Source organism: Thunnus thynnus, chromosome 20 (assembly GCF_963924715.1).
Source record: "Thunnus thynnus chromosome 20, fThuThy2.1, whole genome shotgun sequence".
Classification (NCBI taxonomy): domain Eukaryota; kingdom Metazoa; phylum Chordata; class Actinopteri; order Scombriformes; family Scombridae; genus Thunnus; species Thunnus thynnus.
This window is the reverse complement of record NC_089536.1, coordinates 1,667,911-1,685,775: the sequence shown is the minus strand read 5'-3', so window position 1 is coordinate 1,685,775 and position 17,865 is coordinate 1,667,911. Positions and strand designations below refer to the sequence as shown.

The following is a 17,865-nucleotide window of genomic DNA, read 5'->3' as shown; positions in this document are numbered from 1 at the left end:
GAAGATTTGTTTGCCTGTCAGCTTCACCTGGAGGAGGAACATCTGGAAGGTTCACTGCTGGCTGTGATCCCTCACTGTCTTCCCACCCTGAACACACATTACTGCTGCCAGGAGTCGAACCGAGCGAGTCTGAAAGAGAACCTGTCAGTCTAATGATCATCCTTTTTTCTAATTTAAATATTTAAGCGTTTTATCTCGTCATCACTAAGATGTCTGGAAACAGACTGTTTAATGTGTGTGTGTACTGTAATGACAGTGTGGCCTGTTTACTGTTTAATCTTTGATTTTTGCTGAAATATTGGATCATTTGAACATTTATTGAAATGAAAGCATGTGAGAAGTTTAGAGGGAAAAATCACTATTTGGTGGAGCTGTTAACAAGTCATAGACATGTGAAATGTGACCCCGACTACACACTGCTTTTTGTAAGACGTCAAAGGACAAAAAGGTTGGAAACCACTGGTTTCATCTTTAACAATGTGTTGTATTTTAAAAGCTTGTTATATTATCCATTGTGTCAAATCTTCATCTGAAAAGTAACTAAAGCTGTCAGATAAATGTAGTGGAGTAGAAAGTACAATATTTCCCTCTGAGATGTAGAAAGTAGCATCACATGGAAATACTTAATAAAGTACAAGTACTTCAAAATCATACTTAAGTACAGTACTTGAGTAAATGTAGTCAGTTATTTTCCACCACTGTGTGACAGTGTGAGGGTTCATGTGTAGTTTGTGTCCTGCTGAAAGCTCAGATATACAGTCAGTCTGTGGATACGACTAGATGGAACTAATACAGACAACAGAGACATCTAGTGGTGGAACGTGTTCATTTCAGCAGAGTTCAAGCTGCTTTTAGCTCCAATACAAGTCAACTCCATCTGTCATTTGGTTCGTCATCACTTCAGTGATGTCATGTGATGTTCCTGATGGAAGCTGCTCTGTATTTGTTCCTCTGGATCCTCCACTAAGTTCCCCACCTGTCCAATCATTTCTCTACACCAACAGCTGTTTGACACAAGACTTTACACCCAGCAGCTGCTCACAAACACACTCTACACCTGACTTTAATTGATGCTGGAAATATTTATTTGAAGTATATGTGAAGTTACAGACTAGATCAGAGAGAAAGAAAGAAAGAGATCAACAGATATTCTGCTGTTTGTTCGTTCTGGAGAATTACTGCACAGGACGAATCTTCATGCTGATGGTCTTCAGGGAGTAGTTAAAGCCCTTCCACTGGGACCACTCCACTCCTACAGCAATGATAGTGTTATCAGCCCCCCAGCGATAAACCCCGTTGGGGTTTGTAGTGTGACAGCCGCTGCCGTACCAGAACGCCCCCAGGTATCTTCTGGCACAGTTATCGCTGTGGGGGTCCTGGTCTTTGTCCAAGGTGGAGAACTTCTGTCCGTTGTGATGACTCAGGGAGTCTCCTACAGAAACACAAGAAAACAACAAGTGTCTGATCACAACACTACTGCTAATGACACCATACTATATAATGTTATATAACTATTAACACTACAACTGTCACTACTAATACAGTACTACTGCTATGGCTACCACTTGTACAAATACTTCTAGTACTACTAGTACTGCATCTGCTGCTGCTACTGTAACATAACAACATACAGTATGTCATGTAGACAAGAACTGCAAAAGGTTGAATGGATATAAACACCTGAAACCTGCTGGGCCTCATTTACATTGTTTCCCTTTAAATGTGTTTATAAAAACCAAAGCTTCCATGTAATTAATAAAACATGAGCAGACCACAGATTTGTTGTTACTGACTTGAAAATCTTTGTGAATCTGTCTTTAGCTGAAGGAATCAAACAAATAATCCAATATAAGGACAGAAATCTTCAGTGTCTCCATGTGGAAACTAAACATCATAAAAACAAAACTACTACCTGCTAACAGTAACTGACCTGCTCCTCCATCAGTGAATCCAGACACATGCAGTTTGTATCCATCGGACTCTGGATCGATGGAGAACGAGGAGTAACGAGCAAACACTTTGTTTCCACTGAAGTCCTCCATGTCGACCAGCAGCTCGTATTTTTTCCTCAGAGTCAGATGGAAGAGACTCTCAAGACCTGAAAACACACAAACATGAAGTCACATCAGAGTTTAATGTTTGTTTTTATGAACAGTTTCATGAAGTCACATGACTGTTAGTTTGGTTTCATTTCTCACCGAGCCAGTACTCTCCAGCAGCGCTACCAAAGCCCTTCTTGTAGTGATCCCAGGGCCTGTAGAAGTTCAGCGAGCCGTCCATCCTCCTCTGGAACACCTGAGGGGGGGGTTAACTCGATAAACACAGGATCACTGACAGCTCATGATTTATTGTGAAGGTCCAACAGGAAGTGTTCATACTGAAAAACACTCAGCTGTGACTTGATGACTTCAGTTCAAAAACTCACCATCCAACGTCCTCCGTCTGAGTCCATGTCACAGTACACCTACACACAAACACTCTCATTAGTAAATATGATGCTTTAGTTAAAACTACATTCAATCAATCAGCAGCTGCCATGTCTTGAATCTGAAGTATCTTAAAGTGCCGCCGACGGCTGCTAGCTGCTCCAACTGACTCCCATTCAAAAAGGCTCAACTTCTCTCTGGAAAATATAAACATAAAAACATTATTCCAATAATCATTTCCTCTCCTGATCCAATCAATTATATACTGTTCATGATGCAGTCTTAGTTTTCATAGCACCCTCAATCTAACTAATCTAGTCTAGGGGAGTCAAAGAGAGGTTGAGTGAGTCAGTTGACCACAAATACTGTTACTTTATTATGAAACCTTAGCACAATTTAGCTAAAGTAGCTAACGTTAGCCCATATGTACACAAGCTGCAACTCTGGGCTTCAAACTGGTTTCAAGGCAAACTAATGGGTGACGTCACACCTTGCTACATCCATCTTTATATACAGTCTGTGTATCCAACCAGTAACACGACTACCTCCACTTATATCTGCTGGTTTAGTAGAATCAACCTGAACTGTCTTCACATGGTGACTCATCTTTGAACCAACATCTTCTAACTGAGTCCCAGAGAGGATGAAGTGTACCTGGACAGCAGACGTGGCTTCGATGGGATAGATGATGTACACTCCGCTGGGTCGGGTGCTGTCATGGTTATAGATGTCACTGCAGTCCAGCGGGAGGACGAGAGGTAAGCAGGAGGTCAACGCTGGAGCCAGCAGGAGGAGAACCACTGAAACCAGCTGCAACAGAAACACAGCAGCAGACACAAAATTAACTAAAACTAAACTCAGTGGAAGATTCACTCTCCAATTTAGTTAAAACAAGTGACTGTATTTTGGCATTTTGTGGGTTCTTAAACAGAATCACAGAGTGAAGCTTTAAAAGTGCAAAATACAGATAAAATAGAGAAAAGTTAATTGTAAGAAACTCTTGTCACCACAGACTATTTCAGAGAATCTGACTGAAAGTACTACTACTCAATATTAATTCAGTCAGGTGTATAAAGTCACAAACTTACCTTCATCATCAGAGTTCTACTGAGGTGATATGATGAAAATCTTGATGTCAGTCAGTCAGGATGCTCTGATGTGTCTGAGCTATATTTATATCCCAAAGATTAATGAATGACTGAACAGTTGCTACCTCATACAAATAAAACTATTTGCTGAACGAGTGGAAACATAATGTCCTTGAGTGTGTGTGTCTCTGTTTACACGACTTTGTTTGGATCCAAACCGGACATCCACCCACATTGTGGGGACTCCATTACTGGGACCAAAGAGGCCGTTCTCACAACTTTAACTGTTTACTTTGTGGTTAAGATTTGATTTTAGGTTTAAGCTTAACATTAGGCACTACTAGTCCACCAGTTCAGCTACCTGGGCAGCATCATCTCCTCTGACACCAAAATTGACAAAGAGATGGACAGCAGACAAGCCACCTAAAGTCAACGTATACCATGCCATCGTGCTGACCACCCTCCTGTATGGTGCTGAGTCGTGGGTCCTGTACTTGAACATTTCCATCAGCAGTGCCTCCGCTCCATCCTCAACATTCGTTGAAGTGATTACATCACTGATGTTGAGGTGCTGCAAACAGCAGGGCTCACCAGCATTGAGGCTGTGTGGGCCACATCTTTAGGATGGTCACTGCCTCCCAAAGGTCCTCGTCCTATACAGTGAACTGTCTAGTGGCCACAGTGACAGAGGGGGATCCATGCAAATGCTATAAAGATACTCTCAAAAGGTCCTTCACCAATTGCAATATTGGTCCATTGCTACAGATCAGGCTAAGTGGTGTCAGTAAACCCTCCAAGACTCTACCAGCTTTGGAGCTACCCGTAGGCCCATCAGCATCCCCCACAGGCCTGATGTTCAACTGTGCCTGCTGTAGGAGGCCCTGCCTATCTCAGATAGTCTTAGTCAGCCACAAGTCAACAGCCTTCCTAATCTTTGTTCGCGAAGAGAGGGCTCGTGAATGAATGTGGTCAGTTAGAAGTCTCAGAGCAGCAAAGAAGAACTTGCACATACAGAACAAAAAAAGAATTCAGACTGGGGTCTGGATTTTAAATATTTCTATTATTTACAATACAGGGTACAGACAGTGAAGAAATGTGCAAAAGGGCATACAGTACAAACATGTTAGTCCATGATGGACTTTCCTCAGTGCAAAACAAGGCATGCATGATGAGTCAGCCTGTATGTGGGTTACTCTACAGGTGCATCAATCAATGTTCAAGGGCTGATTGAACACACATGAAGCCGATTGCCAGCAGATCAGGTCATTACAAACAAATTAGATAATAGCATCAACACATTCTCATACACATACTGATTTATATACATACAAATGTCAGGTTTTACACTGGGACCCACCGGCACAGAAAGACAATAAGATGGAGTCACAGAAAACTGGTTATGTCTAATACTTTATTCAAGCCACTAGGGAAACGTTTCTCAATGTGAGCACCGGGGGCATTCAGAGAACGTGGGTGGGTACTGGAAGCAATATTTTTGAAAGGCGGACATTGAGGTGTTCTTGGGGGGTGTTTGTGTGTGTCTGTTTTTAATGCCAGTTTAGTCCTACATTCAAATGCACATTTTCACAATTTCATCATTAGACTTCAGGGTTTTCCTATGTTTTTTCACAGCACTGTCAAGTCTATTTTCCTCTGTTTTATGCACGCACATACAAATTTGTGTATTGGGCTCTGAGCGCTTCGAAGACGCAGGTGACCTACGCGTCTTCTAACCTTCGCTTTCTCTCTAAGATCCTTGAGAAAGCAGTCTCTAATCAGTTGTGTGACTTTCTACATAACAATAGTTTGTTTGAGGATTTTCAGTCAGGATTTAGAGCGCATCATAGCACAGAGACAGCACTGGTGAAAGTCACAATGATCTCCTAAATGCATCAGATGAAGGAAAGGATTTCTCTCTGTACTTGTCTTAGATCTTAGTGCTGCATTTGACTCCATTGACCATCACATCCTATTACAGAGACTGGAACATTAAATTGGTATTAGAGGAACTGCATTAAGCTGGTTTAAATTCTACTTATTAGATTGATTTCATATTGTACATGTTTATGATGAATCCTCCATGCACGCAAAAGTTAGACACGGAGTTCCACAAGGTTCTGTGCTTGGACTAATACTATTCACCTTATATATGCTTCCTTTACGTAATATTATTAGGTAACACTCCATACATTTTCACTGCTATGTAGATGACATGCAATTATATTTATCAATGAAGACAGATGACAATGGATGACCTGCAATTTTCTATGATTAAACTCAGACAAAACCTATTGCGATTGGCCCTAAACACCTTAGAAACTCTTTATGTAATGATAAAGCTACTCTGGATGGCATTACCCTGGCCTCCAGCACCACTGTAAGGAATCTGGGAGTTATCTTTGATCAGGATATGTCCCTTAACTCCCACATAAAACAAATCTCAAGGACTGCCTTTTTTCACTTACGTAATATTGCAAAAATCAGGCTGAGCCTTTGCGGTCCTGTTGATGTCCTTCTCCGGCCATTGCTGCTGTTTGTTGCTGCTGGTCACATCTCCATTACTATTATTGTTATTGTTATTATTGTTGTTATTTTGCTTCTCTGTGTCTCTTGCCCTAACCCTTGCCCCTTGCCCCTCTCACTTGGTTTATTACCTCAGTAAACTATTTCCTAATGAGTTTATGGTTTCAATCACTAGTATCAAGTCTTCTTCAATGCATCATGATGTTCATTATGGCCCCATTTAGAGTGAAATAGATGATAAATCAGTGTATGCTTTAGGGCATGGCTACGTTGTGATTGACAAGTCGGTACCACGGCAACAACGTTGATTATGTAACATAACCATGGCGTAACACAGATTCACAGAGTATAGGCGTAGCTGCTGCTGTTTCACAATGTGTTTTCAGTTCATGAAAGTTAATTGTTACATTTTGGTCACTTAAAAAAGACTCATCCAGCATTCGGTTGTGATAAGAAATCCTCTAAGCTAGCTAGCGCTAGCAGAAATTAGCATTAGTATTAGCATTGTCACTGTTAACAATAGATTGTAAATGCACCATGCTAACCAAGCTAGCAGCTAGAGCGATGGATTGGTTATCTCATTGGTTATTGTTCACTCTCCTACAGCTGCATCACAGCTGGATTAGCTTCCTGCTAATGCTAACATTTCCTCCTGCTGCTTCACTTTAAAAACAGGGGACACATTGTGTTTGTCACAGACGTTAAATCTTCATTAAGCATTAATGTGTCGTTTAGTTGATGTTGTGTCAGTGGATGAGCTGTAAATATATCAGAGTGATGGAAGAAGAAGCTACAGTGAGCTGTTAGATATACGTCTCCACCTCATCAGCAACAAAACCAACTTCTTTATTAAAACATCTGTAAACACCAACACCAGCTGCTCCAACAGTGTTTGATGTCCTGTTAAAACACACCTGATGTTACCACGGTAACCACAGGTGTTGCCATATCAACCCGGACTGAAATCTGAAGGATTACAACTTTAATAATAATTCCCCTATAGTTTTAACATGTAATGGAACCACACTCCTATCTGTAATTACATCTTAAATATCCATAACAGAATTTCTCCTGGTCAAAATTGTATTCTCACTAGTCAGAATGGTAATTAAAGATATTCACAATAACATTGTTACTTTTAGAAAGTAAGAATGTTATTTTCCTAGTAAGAATACACTCTTACTGGGAGAAACTCTCATTTCAGATATCTACAATCCAATTCTTACTAGTCATAACTAAAGTCAGCATTTGCTTTCAGTTAAAAAAAGAAAAATCCCACCAAAAGTGGTCACTAGATGTCGCACTACGCATGTCCTAAACTCAGAGATGATTGTTACTGAGTCAAACTAGGCAGTGCTGATCAAATATGATTCAAGATTCTGTTACTGCATTGCCTATTTCTCCCCTGAAATGTTTTCAGAAACATATTTTAGTGAACTGTTTAGCTGTAAAGTGAGATTGTTTGCAAGCAAAAACCAAGCACTGCCCAACTCGCAGTATGTAACTCACCACATGGATGTACGTCAGTTACAGTTTCAGATATCTCAACTGCATTCTGGATTGGAAGAATTGCACTTATGGATATTTATACACATGTCCACAATTGTACTTTTCCTAGTAAAATTGAAATTGTGGATATCCATAATGACATTTTTACTAGTCAAAATGTATTTTTGGATATTCAAAATTACATTCTGGATATCTGGAATGTTTTTTTCATTTTGGATATCTGAAATTAGAGTTATGACTAGTAAGAATTGGATTGTAGATATCCAGAATGTTCATTCTGGATATCCAAAATGGAATTGTGGATATCTGAAATTGAAAACCCAAAACACATGAAGACAAAAGTGACGTCATTCGTCCTAGGAAGAATGACATCATAGATATCTGAAATGACAATTGTGAATAGGAAGAATGTCATCGTGGATATCTGAAGAATTGAATTATGGATATCTGCAATTAATATCCAGTCTAGCCATTAAATGTGAAAACAGCTTGATGTTAATATTACTCTGGTACTTAACCTACAGGAACTCAAGTGATGGTGATTCAGTATTTAGTCTGCACTGAACAATGTTTCTGACATTAAAAAAGCAGCACATGGTACCAAAGGATCACCAAAACCCAAGAATTGTTAAAAGGATGTTAAAATCTTAAAAATGTGTCCCAAAATAGAACAAAACTTAAACTAGGAATACTAAAACAACACGATTAACTACAGTACATTACCAATAAATTAAAAATGCTTAAAAACAAACTAAAATGGTTAAAAGTCTCAGTAGCAGAGTCCATTAAAAAAGGACATTCACAGAAAGTGTTTCCTTTTTTTTACAGTTTAATGCAGGAGTGCAAGAGTTATACATATGAAATTGTTCATACCTACATAATTCCTACAACGTTTATATATTTTATAGTGTGAAATATTAATAATAAAGAAAAAAAGGGGGAAATAAAATAAATAACTCAATAATACATACATATACAAATAAAAAAAGGAAGGACATTAACTCTTCTAACTCTTCAGGGCTGAATCCATCAATATTGTTTAATTGTTGTCCACATATTTATTCCATTTATGCCACCGTTTCAAATGTTCCTGTTCTTGACGTCTGATTGTATAGCTTATTCTTTCCATTTCTAAGATACTGTTTACATTTGCCTTCTGTGACAGTCCCTGCCTAACCTACCTTAAGTGTATTGATGCCGGTCTGGTTATGAGTTATTGTTATACTAATTAAAAGAAATTAATTAGTTTGGGTAAATAATAAAAAACAACAATAAAACTGGCTGAAAACAACCACTTGTCTTGAGTGGTTTTCTATTATGAGCTTGATGTAGTTTAAGTATTGCAGTAAAAGTACATAAGTATTATGAGCTTGATGTAGTTAAAGTATTGCAGTAAAAGTAGTGGTTTGGTCCCTCTGACTGATATATTATTATATATGACATCATTAGATTATTAATAGTGAAGCATCAGTGTTAGAGCAGCATGTTACTGTTGTAGCTGCTGGAGGTGGAGCTAGTTTACACTACTTTATATACAGTTAGCTAGTTTAGTCCAGTGGTTCCCAACCTAGGGGTCGGGCCCCTCCAAAGGGTCAGCAGATAAATCTGAGGGGTCGTGAGATGATTAATGGGAGAGGAAAGAAGAAAAAACAAAGTTCTGATACACAAATCTGTTTTCAGTTTTTGGACTTTTTCTCTAATCTTTGATTTTTGCTGAAATATTGGATCATTTGAACATTTATTGAAATGAAAGCATGTGAGAAGTTTAGAAGGAAAAATCACTATTTGGTGGAGCTGTTAACAACTCATAGACATGTGAAATGTGACCCCGACTACACACTGCTTTTTGTAAGACGTCAAAAGACAAAAAGGTTGGAAACCACTGGTTTCATCTTTAACAATGTGTTGTATTTTAAAAGCTTGTTATATTATCCATTGTGTCAAATCTTCATCTGAAAAGTAACTAAAGCTGTCAAATAAATGTAGTGGAGTAGAAAGTACAATATTTCCCTCTGAAATGTAGAAAGTAGCATCACATGGAAATACTCAAGTAAAGTACAAGTAGTTAAAAATTGTTCTTAAGTACAGTACTTGAGTAAATGTAGTCAGTTATTTTCCACCACTGTGTGACAGTGTGAGGGTTCATGTGTAGTTTGTGTCCTGCTGAAAGCTCAGATATACAGTCAGTCTGTGGATACAACTAGATGGAACTAATACAGACAACAGAGACATCTAGTGGTGGAACGTGTTCATTTCAGCAGAGTTCAAGCTGCTTTTAGCTCCAATACAAGTCAACTCCATCTGTCATTTGGTTCTTCATCACTTCAGTGATGTCATGTGATGTTCCTGATGGAAGCTGCTCTGTATTTGTTCCTCTGGATCCTCCACTAAGTTCCCCACCTGTCCAATCATTTCTCTACACCAACAGCTGTTTGACACAAGACTTTACACCCAGCAGCTGCTCACAAACACACTCTACACCTGACTTTTATTGATGCTGGAAATATTTATTTGAAGTATCTGTGAAGTTACAGACTAGATCACTGAACATTTGACTGTTTGTTCAATTCAGACACTTCAGACATAAAGGAGTGAGTTTACTGAACACATAAACAGTTTATTCTTGTAAAAGTCTAATGAACATGTAGCCTGACTGTCTGGATGTAGACTGCGGGTATAAGCCTGCCATTGACGATCTATTTCAGGCGGCATTCTCCCCTTCTGATATCTGTGTGTTACTGTTTTCAAAATGTCCAACGTTACATGAAACAACGACGACAACAACAACAACCTACACACTGAAAATAGAGAGTTATGGTTGTCTTTTTTTATCAGTAAAAGTCTTATAACATAGTCGACATATATCTTTTACTGTTTTATGTGGCCTTTTCATTTGCAGGGATTTAGCCATTTTAATGCCAGGGCTCAAATAAGTTCCCCCCAACACTATTTTGCGAGGGCACCACCATCACTGCATCCTGAGCTTAGTGCCACCCAGGACGGTTGTGATTGGCTTAAAGAAATACAAACAAGCCAGAGTGTTTATTCCCCTATAGCAGAATTGAAAGTGGGTGCAGCCAGACCTTTCTCCAGCACTGGCACAGCGCTGTGGAGATACGTCTGGCTAATGAACATATAAACTAGTCTGTTGCTTTAGTATTAAATGTGAAACATCTACAGCAGTTTCTAGAGAAATATCTGTTTCCAGGACCAGTATATTCTGTCTGGTGCTCTCAGTTCAGTGTGTCTTCCACCAGCAGAATCCTGTCGCACAGAGCAGAACAGTCACTCCGACCCCCAGAAAGGATCCTCCCAGTGGCCAGGACACCTGGGACTCCAGCTCAGACTGGTCTGTAACACACAGAGAGATAAGAGTGAGGAAGCAAAGTTGCGTCAGATTTTGTTGGCAGCAGCTTTTTGATATTAATGCTGCTGAGATGGAGCTATTTTCTAGGTATGTCCCCAAAACCCAGGTCTGAATTAGAACAGGCTCTAAGAACCCTGGGTATTTTTAGGGTCAATTCTTTTATCAGTACTTTGATATGTTTTGGTCCAATCTCTGGTCGTGTTGCAGCCTCTCCTGTCTGTCCTCTCCTCTGCTCTCTGTATCGGTTTGACTGAGGGCGAAACTCAGCTCCTCCACACACACACACACACACAGTGAACCAGGTGAAGTGAAGACAACGTTTTACTCGAGTTGACGACAACTACACTTGTTACATGAAAGTGAAATAAAAGCTTCATGAGTAAAAAGCCAATAAGAACTTTATCAAACCACCTGTTCAACATGCATAAATGTGTTCATGAAGCTTGTTCATGAAGAGTGTATCTGAAGGCTCAGCTTTATCTCTGGGGAACACCCCCGACTCCGGGAGTGATGTCCAAATAAGGAAATGTGCGTCATGTAGCAGGTGGATGTGACTCCCCTCGTTGAGACCTGCTGACAGACGTACCAGCGGAGCAGAGGAGAGACACTGAGATAGTGATGTAACCGACCTGAGCGTTGGTATTTGACATGTTTTTTTGTTTCTTTTTCCCGAAAACAAATAATTTTTAAAATATTTGTATGAAACAAATATTCGTAAAAAACCCCACTATTTGTGCTTTGCCGAATAAGGTATTTGTATTTGGGCACACCCCTAATAGAAAACCCTACAAGTGTCCCCTTTTTTCCCTTGACAGCCACACCTACCCAGTTGCAGCAGCTGAGGCTCCTGCAGCCCGACATGCTCCACCATGCAGCGGATGTCTTGCCCCGTGTCCAGGGAGCGTTCCAGATGGGAGTGGACCTGGTAGCGCCAGGCACCGCCAGGCATCTCTGTGGTCACCATGCTTGGGGTGTCTGGTATGACGACACCATCTCTCAGCCAGGACAGTTTGATCTGCTGTGGGTAGAAGTTGTAGGCACTGCAGACCAAAACCTCAGAGTCTCCGCTGCTACCGGACTTCACTGACTTCAGCCTGGTGACAGGAGGCACTTCAGGAGATGAAAATACTATTATCAGCTACATGACTGACAGATGATACACACGTAAAGCAGTTGTTTTACTAAAACTCCTGTGTATGCTCACTCTTCCCTCTCAGGCAGTTTAACTGAACTCAGCAAGTCAGAGCCCAGAAACTCCACCCTACTGTCATGTGATGGTGTTTATATCAAACAGGCCCCGCTGCACTCAGACACGGAGCTGAGCGGCTCGCTGTTTGCTTGTTTATTCAAAGTTTATTAATATTAAACATGTCTCCTGTCCAAATTGAACCAAAAGAGCATCTGTCTCCCCAATAAATCACCTCTTGAATGTTGTTTATGCTTTAGAACGTAACCGCTGTGAAACAATCTGAATTTTTTTTTTTTTATTATTTCTGTCATTAACGGGATTTCTCTCTCTCAGAGAAAGCTTTCCAGCACTGTCTCTCTGTCACTCGCCCCCTCTCTCTCTCTCTTTCTCTTGTCTTTTATAAAATGAATCAGGAAACCCACAACAAAGTCTAACTTTTAACATTATCAAATGAAAAGAGATGTCGTCCCCTTGTATCGCTCATGGCAGGGTTGTACAGGTCTGATCAGTCACAGAGCCCAGAAGCCCCACTGCTGCAGAGCTGAGCGGCTCGTTGATCGCTTGTTTATTCCAAGTTTATTAACATTGAACATGTCGCAATGCACCCACCAAGTGTGAAGTAGATCGGATGACCGATTCTCAAGATATGTGAAGGACATACATACAGAAAGACAGACAACTAAGTGATGTTGATAAAGAAATGCTCAGGAACAAAATAATGCAACCAAGACCCTCCACCTGCTCACTTGACCCTATCACCTCCAGCTTTTTTAAGACTGTGTTTAATTGTCAAGAGGATGGAGGGCTAGCGATTGTAAATCACTCCTGGTATTTTCCCCCTGGCATTGAAAATTGCTATTGTGGAAGCAAAACTTTTCTCCCAAATAACCTGGATCCTTTTACTATTTAATTAATTACTATTTTAACTGCTAAATGATTACTCAAATTTCAGCTGTATATCTGAGAAATTTCAGTCTGGCTTTCATCCTCTCCACAGCACTTAGACAGTGCTAGTTAAAGTTGTAAATTACCTGAGAATGAACATGGATAACAAGAACCTTTCAGTAATAGTGCTTTTAGACTGAAGCGCTGCTTTTGATACAGTCAATCATGACATCCTTATTAACAGACTACAGAAGTGTGTTGGACTCTCTGGCTCAGTTTTAGTTTGTTTTTAGGCTCATCTGTCCGGCAGAGACTGTTTTGTCTCGTTCAGTGACCACTCTTCAGCTAACACTAGCATAACATGTGGGGTTCCTCAAGGCTCCATTCTGGGGCCTGTGTTGTTCAGTCTCTATATGGTGCCACTGGGAAATATCATCAGAGAACTTGGGATCAATTTTCAGCTATGCTGATGATACACAGCTGTACATTTCTATATCACCCAATGACATCAGCCCTGTTGATAAACTGGTTCAGTGCATTGATCATATCAACTTGTGGATGTCACATAATTTCTTGCAATTGAACAAAGACAGAGGTTTTAATTAACAGAGCAAAGGTTCATAGAGAGATACTGTGCACTAACTTAAAGTCCCTGGCACAGAACGCCAAGCCCCTCGCAAAAAATCTTGGTGTGCTTCTAGACTCTGATTTGAATTTTGAGTCTCACATCAGTAATCTCACTAAAACTGCCTTTTATTACCTTAGAAATATTGCTAAAGTGCAACCGTTTGTCTCTTAATCCATTTTATTTTAATCAACCCTCTTCTACTGTGCTACGCTGGTCTCTCTGTTCTACCATGTCTCTTATTTCCTATATTATCATTTCTTTATATCACCGTTTATTGTCACTGTATTGTTGTATTTTCATTGTATTGTTAAACACCTTGTATTACAGTTTTGCATGAAAGGCGTTATATAAATAAAGTTATTGATTGATTTAATAAAATTGTTAAAATAAATATGATATGATGATTTATTGCAGCATCACCTGCAAATAAAATGTGTGATTTGAAAAGTTCTTGTTTGTGATAGTAGAGAGAAAAATGGTACGTCATGCATCACTGCAGCCAGGATGTGAGAGGTCACAGCATTTCTTTGAGTTTATATATGATGTTATTTACTTGATTACCTGCTTTCCCTTGTATGTCTTTGTATATCAGAGCAGCATAGATTTTGCAGTAGTAGTTCAGGTCATTTCTCCTGACCTTCAGGTATTGAGGATCTTTATTAACTTCATCTGCAAACACGTTTCCGTACTCTGTGAATCCAACCACCTTCTCTGTAGAGCTGTTGTACAGCGCCTGCAGGCGGCCATTGTACTGGTACCGAATCTGATACTGCACATCAAACTGCGAGCCCTCCTCGATGAACTGACACGTCTTCAGAATGTGGAAGTATTTTCCATCTGCAGTCACCTCTGTAGTTGATAAATGGGAGTATATAGAAACAAATATTTAAGAAAGGTTTCAAGTTCCTAAAGTTCAGCAATACACAATATGTACGACACTAAAATTAACTTCCAATTCAGAGATTAAGGAGAAAGTTAAGAGAAACTTAAAGGACCACTGTGCAGGATTTAGGATCTATTGGCAGTAATAGAATATAACATTCATGAGAATGTTTTCATTAGTGTCTAATCACCTAAAAATAAGAATGTATGTGTGTACATTTACATCTGAAGTCATGTTTTTTATTTTTTTTTTGTTTGTTTTGGGGTTTTTTATTAACTTGTAAAGTGTGCACATACTCTTTGGGTGATGTGAACTTAAAATAAACTTAAGTAAAAAGTTATAGGTGCTAAACATCATAGTAAAAGCCTTAATTCTGTTTAAAACACACTTACCAGTTTGTGAAATATTAATTTTATTTATCCAAAAAAGATTTAAACATTAGATCATGTCTATCTTAAAAACCGCCATGTTTACACACATCAAACAACAACCTGCTTATCAAAGATAGATATCCATGGACTCTTAAAAACACTGTGTCAGATTTGAGAAAGCCTTATTCTATATGAGAAAACAGAAAAAATAGCAAATTCACTGCTTTTCCCCCAGGAAAACCCTCTGGTGAGTCTCTGTAAAGTATATCATGACATAGTAGAACACCAGAAAAATTCCTGTATCCATGCATTTTGGTAATATTCTCTTGGAAATTAGTAGTTGGCATCCTATTAGCATCCTCAATAATGATTATAAGATTTACATAAAAATAATTGGCTTTAAGGTTATCCAAGTTCGTTCCTTCTCTGATCCATCTAGACCAGTCTGGATTTGTTCAGAAACGTTTATAATCCAGTAATATGAGATATATATATTTGGCTTTGGTCTGTGGTGTAATTCCATAAAAACTCATGATGTGCTAGAAGGAAACTAAACTAAATGGCGCAGAATGATTATTACAAGTATCATAAGCAATAAGTAATAGTGTGTTGAATTATCTTTAGAAGAATCAACAGAAATAAGTTAAAAAAGAATCTCACTTAGTGCACTGGATAACCTTGTGGGTGTGTTTGTGTTAAACTTCACCTTTTTTAAAAAATAACCTCTAGAAAGGATCAAGAAATAAGGGTGTAATATGGCAAGAATAAGTTGTAAAAAAAAAAAATAGAGCCAATAATGGTGTAAAGTGACCCTTAACAGTTACAAAAAATAAAAGAGCATAACTGGATAGAACTGGTTATGCCTGGCCAAAACCTATTTTAGAGATTTTGGGCCAACAACAGGTGATGTAAGGAAATTATAATGGTGTACTTGGCCAGTACAAAGAGGTCGGACAAAAGGTGTGACCTATGCAGACCCAAGGGTATAAAAGACAACGCCCTGAGTCTAGAAACTCAGAGCATCCTGGTGAACTTTGTGTACACTGTATTGCTCTACTTTATTGCCGGCATTAAAGTACATTTTGCTGCTCAGAACTCTGTCTCCTGATGATTCTTCCTTTTTTGAACATCAAAGAGAAGTTTTGTTCATTTATGGTAGGGGTTCATATTAGTGCCCCTTCATTATCAACGCTGTGCCCAGTATCGCTGAGTATGCAACGTGTTATGATATAGTTTTGTTTCATGTGGTGTTTTTTGGGGGTTTTTTTGTTGTTTGTTTTCTCAGTTCTGTTTCTGTTGGTTTGGCGGTTTGCCTCTTTGCCTCCTTGGTCTGTCTTTGTCTCTCTTTGATAGTGGACAATATGTACTGCGGATATCCTCACACTTTCCATACTAGTATAAACATTGATGCTGCTGGATGTCTAACCATCCTTATCGACATATATGCTTGTATTGTGCACCATCTGAAATTTCAATAAAATGTTAATGATAAAAAAAAGAGAGTTTTGCCCTTGAGTTAATTTGAAACTTTTTCCAACTGAGACCCAAAGATTAGACACGACAGGTCCAAATATTTTTAAATGGATCAAATCACTATATAATGGCGCCAAGTCGTCTGTGAAAACTAATGGTATTTTGTCAAGTCTTAGCTTTGGAACCTCTGGCATGTGCCGTATGAACAGGGCATTGAAATAGGAGGTTATGATTTTAAATCTAGTTTATACACTGATGACATTTTATTAACATAAAGTAAACCTATGCAGTCTATTCCATCAGTGCTACGGCTTATCAATACATTCAGTACCTTTTCCGGATACAAAATAAACTGGAGTGAATGTGAGGCAATACCTCTTAACTGTAATACTTGTTCTACTGACTTGAGTAATGCACCATTCATGTGGAAAATATCAAAATATATAGTATAAATCACAATATATGGCTCTGAAGCTATATACTGTAAATTCCTTCTGAGTTGACGTCTCTGCCAAACTGTATTTAGTGGGAAAACCTGAGAGACTCAACAGTTTCATCTGTGAGCAGCTGTTTTTCCATTTTTCAATCAAACATTCCAAAAATAGAAAATTAGAAAAAACGACCCCAAAATCTTAATTATACATTGATCCGACAAACGAAAAATGCACGACTTCAAAGTTCTATTATTAATTTCTTCACATAGAAAATTGAACTGATAATGTCAATATGTCAAACAATCTAAGAGATAAATAAAGTGAATAAACAGACAGTGATAAAGCACACAAACAGATTTATAAACAGAGTGAACAGATTAATGGGTTAATAATCCATGATAATAAATTATTAAAGTAAATGAACAGATTAATAAAGGAAACAAATAAAAAGATTAATAATCTGTGTCAACATATTATAACACTACTGTGATCAGTAGATTGTATTACCTGTGTGTCGAAGAAGTAAGAGCAGAAGCAGAGAGTGCAGTCTGTGTTTGTCCATGTTTAGGTTGACAGAATAAGGAAATGTCACACCAACCAATCAGGACACAGCTTGGAGAAGAATCACTTGTTGTTAGGAAGATCTTGTCTTTGTATTTGGCCCTGCAACTGTTGTTTTAGTGTTGTTAACGCTGCAGTTCACTCTCACTTCTATCTCTGTTCCTCCTCTTCAAAAGTGTCCTTACACTGTCACCATTAAAAAAAATTAAGTCAAAGTATCCTTTTAAAAGTGATTCCCGAGGTGTAAAAGTTGGTGGACAGATAAAAAGAAAATGGAAACAGGCAGAGTAGTTAATGGGGAAATGTATGTAGATATATTGGATTGTTGCTTTTAAATACTATCAAATAACGTTTATATAAATTAAACCTAATACATTAATGGGAAAAGCCTGTAAATATATTGGAGAGTTGATTTTATTTACTGTCAAAAAGTGTTTATGTAATGTATACCCCATACATTTATGGGAAAAGCCTATAAATATATTGGAGAGTTGCTTGTAATTACTGTCAAATAATGTTTATATGAAG

The 17,865-nt window shown here is 38.7% G+C and overlaps 2 protein-coding genes across 2 annotated transcripts; both read right to left on the bottom strand.

Moving 5' to 3' along the window:
- Positions 1-926: 926 nt before the first annotated feature.
- LOC137171774 (microfibril-associated glycoprotein 4-like) lies at positions 927-4,034 on the bottom strand. Its single transcript, XM_067575892.1, has 6 exons — positions 3,515-4,034; positions 3,081-3,236; positions 2,426-2,464; positions 2,199-2,295; positions 1,931-2,098; positions 927-1,432 (listed from the first exon to the last, which is right to left on the bottom strand). The coding sequence occupies exons 1-6, from the start codon at positions 3,521-3,523 to the stop codon at positions 1,176-1,178; spliced, it is 726 nt and encodes a 241-aa protein (XP_067431993.1). The 5' UTR covers positions 3,524-4,034; the 3' UTR covers positions 927-1,175.
- Positions 4,035-9,394: 5,360 nt separating this feature from the next.
- On the bottom strand, positions 9,395-17,390 carry LOC137172229 (class II histocompatibility antigen, M beta 1 chain-like). The gene is made up of 4 exons (XM_067576530.1): positions 17,284-17,390; positions 14,177-14,464; positions 11,739-12,023; positions 9,395-10,897 (listed from the first exon to the last, which is right to left on the bottom strand). The coding sequence occupies exons 1-4, from the start codon at positions 17,336-17,338 to the stop codon at positions 10,785-10,787; spliced, it is 741 nt and encodes a 246-aa protein (XP_067432631.1). The 5' UTR covers positions 17,339-17,390; the 3' UTR covers positions 9,395-10,784.
- Between the last annotated feature and the right edge of the window lie 475 nt (positions 17,391-17,865).